At 43.0% G+C, this 13,861-nt stretch overlaps 1 protein-coding gene across 1 annotated transcript in view; it reads right to left on the minus strand.

Moving 5' to 3' along the window:
* Positions 1–479: 479 nt before the first annotated feature.
* The window catches only part of EXT1 (exostosin glycosyltransferase 1), a gene marked incomplete at its 5' end in the record, with an annotated part of 150,725 nt that continues 137,343 nt past the window's right edge, over positions 480–13,861 (minus strand). The window contains 7 exons of the mRNA XM_026040738.1: positions 480–896; positions 3,832–4,003; positions 4,963–5,123; positions 8,723–8,812; positions 11,183–11,278; positions 12,004–12,122; positions 13,221–13,353. Coding sequence (XP_025896523.1) covers positions 711–896; positions 3,832–4,003; positions 4,963–5,123; positions 8,723–8,812; positions 11,183–11,278; positions 12,004–12,122; positions 13,221–13,353 — 957 coding nt within the window. The remainder of the gene's footprint in view (positions 897–3,831; positions 4,004–4,962; positions 5,124–8,722; positions 8,813–11,182; positions 11,279–12,003; positions 12,123–13,220; positions 13,354–13,861) is intronic.

The raw sequence follows: 13,861 nt of genomic DNA on the forward strand, positions 1-13,861 counted from the left end.
TGAAGCCCTTTCTGTTCTCCACGTTACTGGTTTATCCCTCAGCAATTATGTTCCTCTCCTCTTCAAAAACAAGGCTGACTGTATTAAAAAATAAGATCCTCAAAAAGAAGGATCTTAATTTGAGTTCTATGCATTTTGAGTTCTCTAAGTTTTCTGTCTATCCGATGGAATTTTGCTATATTGGCCACTATTAGCTTGTGGAAAACACAGGAAAAGAAATAAAGCCAGCAGCAAGTGAAAAGAACAGGACTTAGTTTCTGTCCTGCTTGTGCTCCATTTGTTTCTGGAACTGCTGCATTTTCTSCCTGTGAGATTCAAGCATTTAACTTTGCAGGGGAAAATGAATGAAAATCGCAATCAAATGCACGTGAGAAAGAAATGGCAGCTCTGAAATATTCACAACCAACACAATTTTGATTAAAGAAAGAACTCTGTTTTTAATAGTTTTTTTTTTTTTGATCATTAAAAAAGTTTAAACCTGCATAGCAATCATTTCAAAAATAATTATTTAATGTTCCATAATGAAACTGTACACAACCTAGTCTCGAGCGGCAGAAGCCGGTGAGGCGGCTCGAAGCAGTCCAGGGCAGAGCCCCCCGGGAGCCCCCYGCGTTTTGGGGACGCTCCCGTCCTCGCTACAGTCTGGCTCCTCGTGTCGCTGCGTGTGCGCTGGGCAGGGCCCACAGTCCGGGGCCCTCAGCCGGGGCTCCTCAGAGTCGTTCGATGTCTCGGTATTTCTTCCTCAGGATGGAGACCTGGTCTTTGAAGAGGACAGGGTCGAGCCTCATCTGTGAGTGGATCAGCGGCATGTAGCCAAACCAGCTGGCAAACGTGTTCATGCAGCTCTGCCGCTGCGCGAAGTGGTCGGGGTCGGCCCAGCGCGAAGCCCTCGAGGTCTGCGGGGGAGAGAGGCGGCCGTGAGCGCGGGCCGGGCCCGGAGAGAGCCCCACGGGAGCCCGGCTCCTTCCAGCACCGGGAATGCAGCGGTGCCCGCGGCCGGACCCAGTGGCTGCTGCTCCGCAAGCAGCAACGTGAGGAGGAGACCGGAGGCCTCAGGGGCCTCCCCTGGAGCACCAGCACCCCTAGGGGTTGGTTCTCCACACACCAGCTCACAATCCTCTCTTTCTAAACCCACAAACTACTTAGAAGAGAGGAGAACAAGCCATTAAACAAGTGAAAAAACAGGAATGAGAACAAGGGCACCATTTTCCACTAGAGGTACAAATCCTAGGAGCAGCTGCTGCCCATGGCCTTCAGCCACAAGAGGAAAAACACTGGGAAATTATTATGGTTTGTCAGCTCTGAAAAGCATTTCTGCAGTCTAGACTGGCAAAAATTGACACACAAGTAATTTCGAACTGCTGTAATTGAGTTCAGTGCCACCTCTTACACGCCTGAATTTACTCGTGTGTTTAAGTGTCCTGCACGTAACAAGCGGGAGGCTTCCAGAAACCAGACCAGCTAAGAGTAGCACACGAGACAGAACCATCTTAAGCGCGGAGAAAATAAGCTGAAATTGCAGAGACATCGCATGAAACTCTGCTGAGGAAAGGACCACAGGTTGTCTTTATGTAAAACACCGTGGCCTCACTTTCCAAGGGTCAGGGCAACTGTAATTCCTAAGAAAGTCCAGAGCAACTCAGCACCTTCAAAAAACCCAAGACCCTAAAGCTTTGAAACAGTTATTACTCTCTCTCTACCTAAGCTATCTGTATAAATACAATAAAAGTTAGAACTACCTTTTTTATGAATTTTATGATTTTTTATGAATTCTGAGACACTACTAAGTCGTTTTGTGCATGCATTCCTACAGAATTTTACTTGCATTTCCAGTCCATACTCTGAAAACAAATATAAACTCATAAGCTCCATGTGTTAATTAAAATGTGAGGAAACAGTCAGGGAATCGTCAAAGGAATTTGGTATCAGACTTGATCCTTATCCAAGGCTTGTTCAGTTTAGCTGAAGTGGTAGGTTATAATGTGCATTGATTCCAGKCTCTTGATTATACACAGCCACTAAAGAGCAAGCGAAATCTTGCTGCTAGAGGGTTACAGCAGACATGCCCATTTGCAGGGAATTTCCATATGACCATTAATCTCTGTCACTGCACTGAGGTTAGAATAATTTTCTATTTGTCTTTCAAGGAATTATGAGCACAGTCCACTGCATTTCCCAAAGCTGCAGGAACAACTTATCTTAAAGAGAGAGTTATAGTTCATGGTTAACTCAAGTCATCAGCTCTAAAAAAAGAAAAATGCATGTGCAGACTGTGCAAAACAGCCAAAGCACAACCCTGTGGACTAGCAAAGCTCAGACTGGCAGTGATAAGTAGCTTTGAATTGCACTTCATTGTTAGTATGAGGTCCCTTGGCTGCCCAGATGAGTCAGAATTGCTGAATATTATCTATAAATCAGATTAAAATGCAGTGTCAAACAGATGAGGGACTCTACAGGCTGATTTGGGCAGTCAAAGTTCCAGAATACGGGGTAATGCTAATAGAAGAAAATGTGATGAGAAAACAAAAGATCCATAACTTCTCCAGTCCCTTCTCCCAGGAACCCTGCTACAGGTTACAGTGCTGATCATGTACAGTTTGGCAGCACAGATGGGAGGCTGGTTAGGACCTGCAGCTTCTGTGCTCTTAATCTCATCACTCACTCACACAAGGCAGGAATAATCCCCCAAGACTGCCTGTTAAAAGGTGCATCCATGTCTGCATACTAAACCAAATATTTCACAGCAGCTAGTGAGAGATTATGACCAACGGATCAACTGCTCTTSTGAGAAAAAGTGTTTAAAAAACATAAATCACCTCTCTTGTTACAGTCTAATATCAGTCTAATGTTGTCTTAACAACAGCATAAACTTTTACATAGCACTGCTATGGCTCTGTGCATTCATTAATAATAATATTACATTCATTAGTAACAATAAAAAAATATGTTTTTTTGGAATTCTGCTTCTAGCATTGCACAACTGGGTCTTAGATCTAGAATATTTAATTAGTAAACTAAAGTCTAACCAAATTCAATCCCGAGAGTCAGCTCCCAGTCAGCAGATCGATGCCTCTGGGATCACCATGTGCAGTGATCCTAACTGGAAGACTACTGTGCACCAAGGAGTTGGTGCTCCACGTAGCAGCTGACCTGAGAAGGCACAGGCCCATGCTGTGCTGCTCAGATCCCTCAGCTGCAGGATAAATTTAGCCACCTAATTATACTGGAGGGGCCTGTAGGCAGCTCCTTCTCTTTATCTAAACACGAAGCAGCATGTTCCAATGTGAACATCCTTTTGCTTGGCAAATAGATCTTGTTTTCTTCTAAGAAAATCCCTTATGAGCTCTGAGACCAAAATGTGGGTGGGATGGGATTTGCAAAGCATCATGCCCTGACTGAGAGGTCCATCTGCTGCTGTATCATCCTGGAGTTCTCAGCACCAGAAGGAGAATAAGATTTAATCTTTTTGTTTTCCCACTCTTATCTTTGCATATTCTGATTACACATTGTATTATATTTAAAGATTCAAATAATTGTTCTTTCTTACTGAGATCTAGAAAAATCTTGTACCTRCCAGGTACACATCATCTTAATATAATATGAGAAGACTATGAAGAGAAGTTGTCATATGTATAAATCGTTGCTGTTTCTTTACTTAGAGTTTTTCTTTCATTATAATAAGCCTAGGTAAAGTCTATTTACAGTTCTGTTAAATTAAAAACTGTAAGAAATAATAACAGAATTGAATTCATTCCRTAAGTCTAAACCTGGAAGTCAAAAAGATGCATTAACAACACAGCTCAGCAGCTAAAACACKCTGTGAATACATACCTGTCCCATCATGGTCTCCTTATACTGCTTTTTCTGTGTTACTTTGATTGGAGGCAATTTTGTCACAGCTGACACCAAAAAATTCATTAGAATGTCCTCACAGTTGGCCAGTTGGTCCACCATATTCTTTAGGCTGGCAGGCAGGTAATGAGTGTACAGGTAGTGATAATATCTGGGAAAGCAACAGCAGGGTTATTTAAACAAGTCACCTGGTTTTCAGGGACTATAAACTCCAAAGAATTCCTGTCCCAACTGAGACACAAATCTTGCATGCAAGTCTGGACACACCAGATCCCTCCTTTGGTCTTAGCCTCCAGCAGAAGGGAGGAAAAATCACTATCTCGTCAAGGCAATAAATAATGTTATTGGATATTGCCTGGCTTTTTAATTGAATTGAAAGAAACAACACGGACTTAAGTGTATGATAATGGAGAWGTAGGAAACAGAATTCTTTGTGATGTGTTGCGATAGTCAATATTGATGGATCTATTTTCTACTACTTCAAAAATGTGTCAAACTGCAYAGAACTCTATTGAACTGGCCTACTGTGGTCCTTCTTGTTCAAATTAGTCTCCTCTGGGTGTACATCACCCCCTTCTTTTCCTTTATGAGGAAGAGCATGAGGTGCTGCAGAACATGTTGACCTTCTCCTAGCGTCCGGAGTCTCTCCAGGCTGGTGGAKCCCGGACAGGAGGCACTGGTCTGCTGCACGGCTCTGCTGTGTGCCCACTGCACCACATTGCTAGAGCAGCCAGAAGATTTGCAGGCTGAGCTGTCAGCCAACACACACCCAGAGCTGGGCTGCAAGTAGCCTCCTTTCTGCTGCGCTACGGGCCATGCAGCCGAGCAGCTTAATGAATTCGGGAACTCTTTGAAGTGTGTAATTCCTGATGTTAAAAAGAGCAGTCCGACTGCCTCAAAATACAAGTGACTTCAAAGAGACCCAACAAGCGCAGTAATGATTACCAGATCCCCAGAGCTAAACCCAGAGCTTAAATTATTACCCCATAAAAAGTAGACCCATTTATTATCTTTCCGATTTTTTCCCCTCCCCGGAAGAATGCTCTTTATTCCCCCCTATGCTATTTTGTTTAAGACAAAAGGAAGACAGCAGATGCTCTGGGTTCTTACTTGTGGTAAATAGCAGCTCCTGTCAATACCATGGAATAGTCATTCGTCCACTTGGAGGTATAGCCCCATCTCTCCTTAGTGTTGTCCCAGAAGTGACTGCGAGCAGGGTACCCTACAATCCTATCTGGAAAACTCTGCCAAACTGTAAAGGCAAAATCCACCTGCAGACAAAGGCAAAGGCCAAATGAACAGTCAAATTCTTTCAACAAACGTCAACAAAACAAAATATTACCTTGCCATTAATTCATAATTCAGGTTCTTGAAACTGTTGCAAAACATTAATTCTATGTATTCATCAGCAAATTAAACTGACTGCTTGACATTTTGCCCTAYAATTATGCACATTTTAATGGTTCCTCTTAAAGGGAGTCTAGAGCTTCACAGCATTACATTAACATTTCCAAGCTTGCCCTTTACATATCAAACATTTTCAGGTTACAGAAAGAATAGGTGTAGAGGCATGTATGCACAGTTAGCTGCACCACAGTGGTAACAGCCATGTGGTAAACTGAACCCTTGCCCATCTTCATGCATCTCACCTACTGTTTCAGTCGTGTCAACATAAAGCTCTCAAAATGAGGAGTCAAACACTTCAAATTATAAGGGTGTAAAACAAGTAATCAGCATGCAGTTCTTTTATATTTTCCTTCTGTTCCAAGCCTTTGAGGTACATGCATTTCATGTTTTTAAGACTGTCTATATGGCCTAGAGGGTTAAATGCATGTCAAAAAAAAAAAAAAAAAAAAGAGGAAGACAACATTCCCATGTAGTATTTATATAGCTTTAGGAGCTTGTGCTTTAAGAAAAACACTTGTATAAACCACAAGAAGATTTTCATCTCACTGTAATTACTTTAGCAACTCAAATCTCTGAGGATTGAGAAGGTGAGAAGACATTGCTATCCATCAAACAACCTTTAGAGACAACAGGAAAGGAATGATAGGGGCGGTTTACAGCAGACGTATAGGCAATGGATTTGAACGGAGTTTGATAAAAATACATATGGAAAGTTTTTGCTTTTTTCTTTTTAAACCTATGTGAAGCTTTTTAACAGTTTCTTCATTTCAATTTATGTTTTGTAACTCAAACCTGCCCCAATTTTAGAAACAATTAAAGACAATTCCACTTGCCCCATGAACACCCTGCAAACACGGGTTTCATCCCTACCGTGCATACAATGTTCTTTATCTGTACCAAAGGGACTAAAGGCTTGCTCAAAAATACTTGAAAAACTTTCCAAGAATACAGCCTCAGTTAGGGGCTGAGAGGTTAAATAAAGAATAGCAGCTATGAAAACAGCTACATTTCGTGTGATTATTGTCAGGCTTCTCTCATTTACAAGTGTTTTTATGAAACAGAAGAGTCGCACATGTACTGGAACACAAAGTTAGGGACTGATTCTTTTCTTTCAAGTTGTTTCAAGGAATCTGAGGCCAAATAGACAATGTGCACAAACTAGTTATCGTTGTGATAGTTCTGATCTCCTCCAAATCAATACCACATGAAAGCACTAGAGGTTTCCTCTCTGCAAAGGCCTTTCTCATAAAACCTGACATCTGTTTTCTTTAGAGAAGTTGGACAATCTCAAACTAAAATAAACAGCAAGGCAGTTACATCCAGACTCCTCACTTTAACATTTAAATACCTATCCTTGTACCAGTGGGAGGCACTGAAACAACTACCCTAAGGGAAATCTCCCTTTACAAGAAAAAATCCCAGGTTCTTGTCCTATGTAATTTTCAGCAGCGTTAACACTCAGCTGATCAGCAGGAAAATGCAGCAAGCCTCTTAAATCCCTGTATCATTTCTAACCCATGCTGATTTCTAATTACTTTCCATACAAACATCCTGGTCGGCGTGTGGCAGAGCTCTATGGGCTGTTCCTCACCTCAGGAGGGGGAATGAGGCATCAATCCCTTGGGAAAAGAAACCTTTTACTAACCCTAGAGCTGCACAGAGTGGAAGACGTGTCTGATAAGAGCTCCTCTACCTCAGAACACAGTCATGATTGACCATGTTTCAGAATTGCCTTTCCTGGGCTTCTCCATGTGACTCCAAGCTAGTTCCAAGCTTCACACCAAGCATCTCCCATGTTTGAGACACGCTCTTTGGCTACACAAGCCATATGACTAGGGAAGCAAAGTAAGAGAAAAGCTCCAATTCTCCATAGTACTTCACTGACCTGGGCATCCAGGCACAGGAGTACTGAAGCTAAAAGGCCTGTGCTAACCAGAGAGGCAGSCCAGTTGCTTCTCTTAGCAGCCCAGGCAGCACGAGGCTTGCAGAGCTAATACCMACACTGCGAACATGGAATATCAGCAGCAAGCAGCCCACACAAGGGGAAAAGCCACAAAGAAATGTGGCCATCATTTCACAACAAATATTTGTATTTTAGAATGTTTAGCATAAAACACGGCCAAGTTGAATGAGAAACTTTATTTATTTAACATGCATTCCAGAAGCCTGACTGACTCCAAAGTTTGGATGATGGCTAAATATCAGGCAAAACAAAACAAACCTGCAAATCCTCATGGGATCAACCAGCTACATTGCTGTAAATACCACCACCACATAGTGATATCCCTGACAGGTCTACCAGGTCCCTCACATCAGTTGAGACATTTATTCCTCATCCTGAAGAGCAACCTCCCTAGGAATACCAGACTCAGGATAAACGCCCTTTATTTGGGGATTCTTTTTTATTTTTTTTTTGTCTGTGCAGGACTTGGCACACAAGTGATTTGGGAGTGGTTGTGCTCTTCCTCACCTAGCAGGAAGCATTAAGGTATAAGCTTGAAATCAAACAGATTCAATGCCAAAGGCTTCTTCCATCTGTGCAACAGRAAAGGGCTACAGAGGCTCCTCCTGGAGCAGACTGACCAAAGCACAACAAATCTCATCCATTTACAACAAATTCAGTGAGACCTTCGGGTTTATAGCAGTGACTAATGGCTAATGTTAGATATTCCTTCAACCAACAAATAAGCAGTAACAGCATGAGCGAAAAGCCCACATCATTGACAAGAAAGCAGTTTTATGAAGCTGGATTGGGAAGAAGGGAATGAACATAAACTTAAAGAAACGGGAAAGCATAAAAGAAAACTGAGTTTTTCAAGCTATTCCCTGACCATCATTAATAATGTATTTCCCAAATATTGCACTCTATATAAACTGTCATCAATTTCTCCCATGGTTCTCAGGAAGTGGTTCCAGAAATCAATACTCATCCCAGTTGTAAAAATTGGTTTTCTACAGTATCTTTCTTTTCTYAGTGCAGTCTCGCTCTTGGCACAAATATTCCAAGAGCTGAACRAGCAAGGCTCTCCAGGTCTATGGGATGATACAAGAGCCAAAGAGAGAGCATCCTTAGGGAAAATCAGAAATCCTACCTTAGGGGGAAACACTGTCTTGTGGAGTGGCAGCAACCCCTGCTGACACTCCTTCCTTGCCCACCCACGTCCCTGCTGGTAACGCGTGAGGAAAAAGAGCTACCCCAACGAGCCAAGTGAGAAGGGAGCATTAAAGCAGACGGCTCTTGGCTGCCTACACCCGCCTGCAGCTAGGTGACTAAAATAATAAGGAGCGGAAGGACCATATGCTAATGATGAGCCAATTAACCAGGGCAGAAGCTCCTGTGACGACAGGCCGTGGCAGTGTGGCACTCTGAATCTGAGGAGCGTGGCAGGGAGCACTTGAGCACTTGTTTGCCACGAGCAGAGCCCCTCTGCTGTGCTCAGGACCAGAGAGCAGAGCCCCTTACCTCGGTGGTGGAGAGCACGGTGTCCTCATCCAGGCTTAGCACCGCATCCGTAACTATGTTGTCGTAGGGGAGGAAGCGACTGCTCATAACCTGTGGGAATCCAGAAACGGGGGGGAAAAATCACTTGAAAGGCTCATTTTCAAGGGAAATAGTCTTTTGTTCATTCTCATTTCCTTTCCTCTGAGGTGCAGAGCATGTCCCTAGCTGAAGGAAAGGATCCCTCAGCTCGGGTACGAGAAACCATCATTTTCATCACCCCAGAAGTCAACCTACATCTTGTATCCAAGGGATTGATTTCTGAGGAGAGCCCCTGCTTTGCAGTGGGCCTCCTTCTTTACATGATAAACCATAACTGTGCCCACCGATACCTCGATGTACTCACAGTTTATTTGGTGAGGATTTTCTCAGGTAGCTCAGATTGTCCCCCTGCCCTCCTACAGGGGGTTAGGATCAAAGATAATGAAGTGCTGGGAAGCACTTTGTAGCATCCCTAAGGTTACACAGATGGGAAACTGATGAGTCCAGGACGTGCGGGCCTCTGCCTATTGATGGAAGTTATGTTGCTAAAACAAAAAGCTACATCTTGGCTCTGTGCACGGCTCTGCTATCGACAGGGCTGCTGTCAAACAGAGCAGCTTCTCCCACCAGAAAAGGAGAATAAGCCGAAGAACATGAGGGAGCTGTGTCAGGAATTATGCTGCTGTTGCTGCRTCATTTTTAAAGTCACATTCTTAAGTGACATCATGACATGCATGTGAAATCTATATGCACAAGCTTATAAAAATTATGCCATGATAGTTCTCAAAGCAGTAAGAAATACAGAAGAGAAGGCAATCAAAGAGGTAACAACGAGCAATGGGAATCCACATGGTTTCTCTACCAGACTAATTTGCACCTTTGGAGGACTGATAAATAGAAATAAGGAAACAACACTGTTTTCCCCTCCCTCACTAGCTAGGAAAATAGCCCGACTAGTTAGTAGACTCTTGGCTTGTGTATACACAGTGGGTAGCTACCTATGTTTATCTTTTGACAGAAAGCTGTAGAGGGTGTCACTATTATTCTTTAAAGACATTCGTCCAATTTATTATGCCAAGAAAACGCTAAAAAATCAGGCCATATAAGAGGAAATCACTGTGGAAACAGGGAGAAGGGATCTATGCCCTGAGGAAGTTTTGTCTTTTACACTCATTTGGTTCAGTGTGTCCTTCTGGAGAGCATCTCTTTATTGCTGTGAGAGAGAGGCCYTGGATGTGAGAAAACGAGACCTGGCAGGAGCTGAAGGTTGAGCTTTGCTTGACTCTCAGGACTGCAGCTCCCATCCTAGCTCTTTCACAGACTGTAAAATACCACTCCCCATGGCTTTGTTTTTGTTATTAAAGATCCCTGTTGTAAAATGGGTGTGATAACATATCTTGATTTCATGGGGAGACAGTGAAGATTAGGCAAAGAGAGACCTCTGTGATCCCCTGCACAGAGTAACTGTCTGCCAATATGCTCCGGCCAATCCTGAGTATGAAAAGCAGCTCCTTTGCACAACCTTTGCATTGTGCTGCTCTGGCTCTGCAAGCCTTGTCCAAACAAACAGCCTTTCTGCACAGGAAGCCGTTTGGCATACGCTGGGATATTAGAGAAGAGACTGTCCACTATAAACACACCTTTGTGTACTCAGGAGACTCATTTGTAATCTAAACAGCATCTGGGCCAATTTCTACGTACTCTGTCGAACTGGTCAAAGATTTTCTCCTCTATGTCACCTCTGCAAGCTTTCCAAAAAAGACAGAAAAAAAAATCCCTACAATGTCCCAAAAGCTCAGAAATTACTAGAGTCTTTCTCAACCACAGCTCTCCTAATACTGTTTACATGGCTAACTAAGGCAAGAGCTACTAGCTGCCAACTTAGCAGGGCTCTGGCTTTTCCCTGTTAAGTCAGCTGGGGGAAAAGAACAAAGAGAGGGCTGTAAATTCCAAATAGGACTGTACTGCCCAGCAGCTAGAAAAGAGACAGAGAGAATGAGAGAGAGAATGAGAGAGAGAAAGAGAAAGGGAGAAAGGGGGAGAGGGAGAGAGAGAGAGAAAGAAAGAAAGAGAGAGAGAGAGAGAAAGAAAGAATCTTGCATCTGACTGCTCAGACTGAATGAATTCAGTTACATAATTACTATGCACTTGCAGATAGAGTGAAATCTGCAAAGGTGGGGTCAACATTACCTGTTCTTGGGGGCACCCTTCAAAATTGAGTCTCACCTGTCAATCTCAGACTCACAGCATGAATTGCCAGCCTGACGATCACTGAGAGCACAAACCTCATGCATCAAACACAAATTCATGATCAAGGTGATACAAAGGGCCACAAAAAGAAAGGGAAGTTGTAAAATAAATTCTGGTGTGTGTCCTGTCTCCTAGCCCCCTGCAGAATATACAGAATATATGTAATCTTTTATGATGCTCCTCTCCACCTACCTTGCTCTCTCCTTCAATGACTATGACAGGCACAGAAGTGGCAGGCCAGCGGTGTTTGGCTGGGAGGGGTTTATCACAATTCCATAAAACAATAATCTGGAAAAGAACATTGGACCATGATCAGAGGCCTTCGTGGCAAAGCAGTGCAAACTCTAAGGACTCAATCTCCAGACAGAAATGTCAAATTCAAGTTGGGGATTTCAAAATCAACAGCATGATACMATCTGTATAAAAATACCACTTCTGATGGTAATTTCACCCATGCTGGCTGTATACAATATACATCTTCTAAATCAAACGTAGGCTGGACAGCAGCTCAGGAAGTCTGTAGCCCACAAGGATGTCACTGATTTACTTTGGCACTCATTAAAGGTTACAGCACTTGTGACTCTCTGCTGTAAGAGGGTGCTCCTACTGAACTCCCTGGAGGTTGTTTGAGTTAAGTCAAAATCCTGGCCCCAGTAAGACTGGGAGGACAGGAGGAGGAAGGAAGGTCATGCAGAGGCCCTCRAGGCACAGACACTCCCTGTCTGCAGCACATGCAATCCTGAGCCTTAAAGTGCAGCTGCTGTTCTACCTGCCTCATGAAACAAATCCAAGGGGCTTAGTTGCTGTCTCTGCTGCCCTCACACTGTACTCACAATCTGTTATTTTCCACACACACAGACCACAGGYAGTAGATATCTCAGAGAAAAGAGACATCAGAAGGTAAACAGGGGTGGAAACTAGAGTGAGAAGATTTGAAGTCCACGGTCTCTTCACTTTTGGGATAGTACTTTTGTCTCCAGTGTGATTGACACATAATAAATAGTGTTGCTTACCTGTGCACAGTACTGGGACTTGGCTACAGCAACCAGGAGTTTCAGCACAGGCTGAGATTGGGAAACCAAGGGAGTTACTGCATGGATTACGGCAGTGAATGTGGGAAGAGGCTTCAGACCTGAAGCAAAGAGATATAAGTTCAGTAAAGGCAAAACTGCCACATATAAGTAGATATTAAAGAACTCTGAGATGGAAAAATAATCTATACTGAATGAAAACTAGTTTGTTCAGCCAAATTTCTTTCCTCACACTGGCTCTGCTTCTCTTCCAGGCTCTACAGATATCTCTAAAGTTTCCAAAAGTTTCTTGAGTTTCCTCAGTCTCATCGCTCCCTCTGCCAGATTTTAATTCTTTCTTGCTGGATCTCCATCAACACGCATTTTCAGTTACCTTCTGAGCTGGTAATTCTGCTTGCATCCTTGTCTTCTTTTCTGATATTTTTGTCTCAATATGTTTTCCTTTTCTGCCTAAAATAATACTTCCCACTTGCTTATACCCTTCATAACTGCTTTCAGTCTTAGCTACATTCATCTGTGTGGRGTCACAGTCATTTTTCATCAAAATTCCCACAGAACCCTTTTTCTCCTTCTTTAACATGGTGACTGTTATTTTTTAGCAGGAGGGCAGTACATATCCACACAAGTGGGATGGTAAAGGCTGTGCCAAAAGTGGAAGCAGTCTGGTAAGCAGGAACACTTGAGCCTGCAAGGCACATGTCCTTGCAGAATGCATCATTTTGTCTCTGCTTCAGGAAGAAGCTACGRACCTATGTCCTGGTCAGTCCTTCTAGCAGGACTCATATGAAGACACACAGGATGGGTAATAAATCCATAACAAAAACCCACTGCTAACAAGTGTCATGACTAAACTACTCCTTATTTTCCAAGCATGAATTAAAAAGAAAAAGGCAAAAAACTATTTCTTTGATGTCCTCTTGGGCCACAAACACGTSTGCAACTCAGGCACTGGTTACTGATAACTGAAAACTACGAAGGAGAACAGATTTTTTTCAAACAGCCTTCGCAAGTGAGAAGCACATGATGCACATTGATGAGTTAGAGACAACCAGGTCTACAGTGAGCAAGGAAAGCGAAGAACACGATAAACCAAAGGTTCATCATTCATTGACCAGAAATGAACGGTAAATCATTTGGCCTGTGCCACAGAGACCCACAGCACACCAAATACTGTGGGAGTGCAGCAAGGATTCACTCACCGAGATTAGCATAGTAGTAAGGAAAGTCTCCCAGATATGAGGAATACTGTGGCAGTACAAATAACCCTCCAGGATGTTTGTTCCATATTAAGCTGTTACGTGATATGTGCTTAAATATTCTGTCCTGAATAATCTGGAAAACAAAAGAGGAAAGGATTTTTGAATAGACTGTAGTAGCCACTGGTTGAAGTGGCACAGACTCCAGCTCACCGGAATCATCACCCATTTTGCAAAAAGCAGCWACACCCAAATCACCAGGCATTCCTGTTTAATCTCTCCTAAAATGACACTGACCCTGTACACTTCAACGCCACTTCAGCAGCTCAGGCTTTGTGTAATAGGYTTCAAAGCACCTCATGAGTCTCTGTGGACATGTGGACCTTGCACTTCATTGCATTTTACACTTAAAGTCAAACATTTTGCCTTTTAGAATAACTTAAGAATTGTAATTCGGATTAGTTCATTGACAGCTGTATTGCCCAGAACTCTTAAGACAATGATTTGAGCATGGAATTACAAAGGTGGTGGTTGGGGGGGGGGAGATAACAAGAGTATTAAAAAACATAAAGACTTTCAGCAGATTAGTATGCACTAATTATTCATTCTCGCTTAATCGTAATGGGTTATTAGCATTCAGATAC

Source organism: Nothoprocta perdicaria, unplaced genomic scaffold (assembly GCF_003342845.1).
Source record: "Nothoprocta perdicaria isolate Ctin4 unplaced genomic scaffold, notPer1 scaffold_263, whole genome shotgun sequence".
Lineage (NCBI taxonomy): Eukaryota > Metazoa > Chordata > Aves > Tinamiformes > Tinamidae > Nothoprocta > Nothoprocta perdicaria.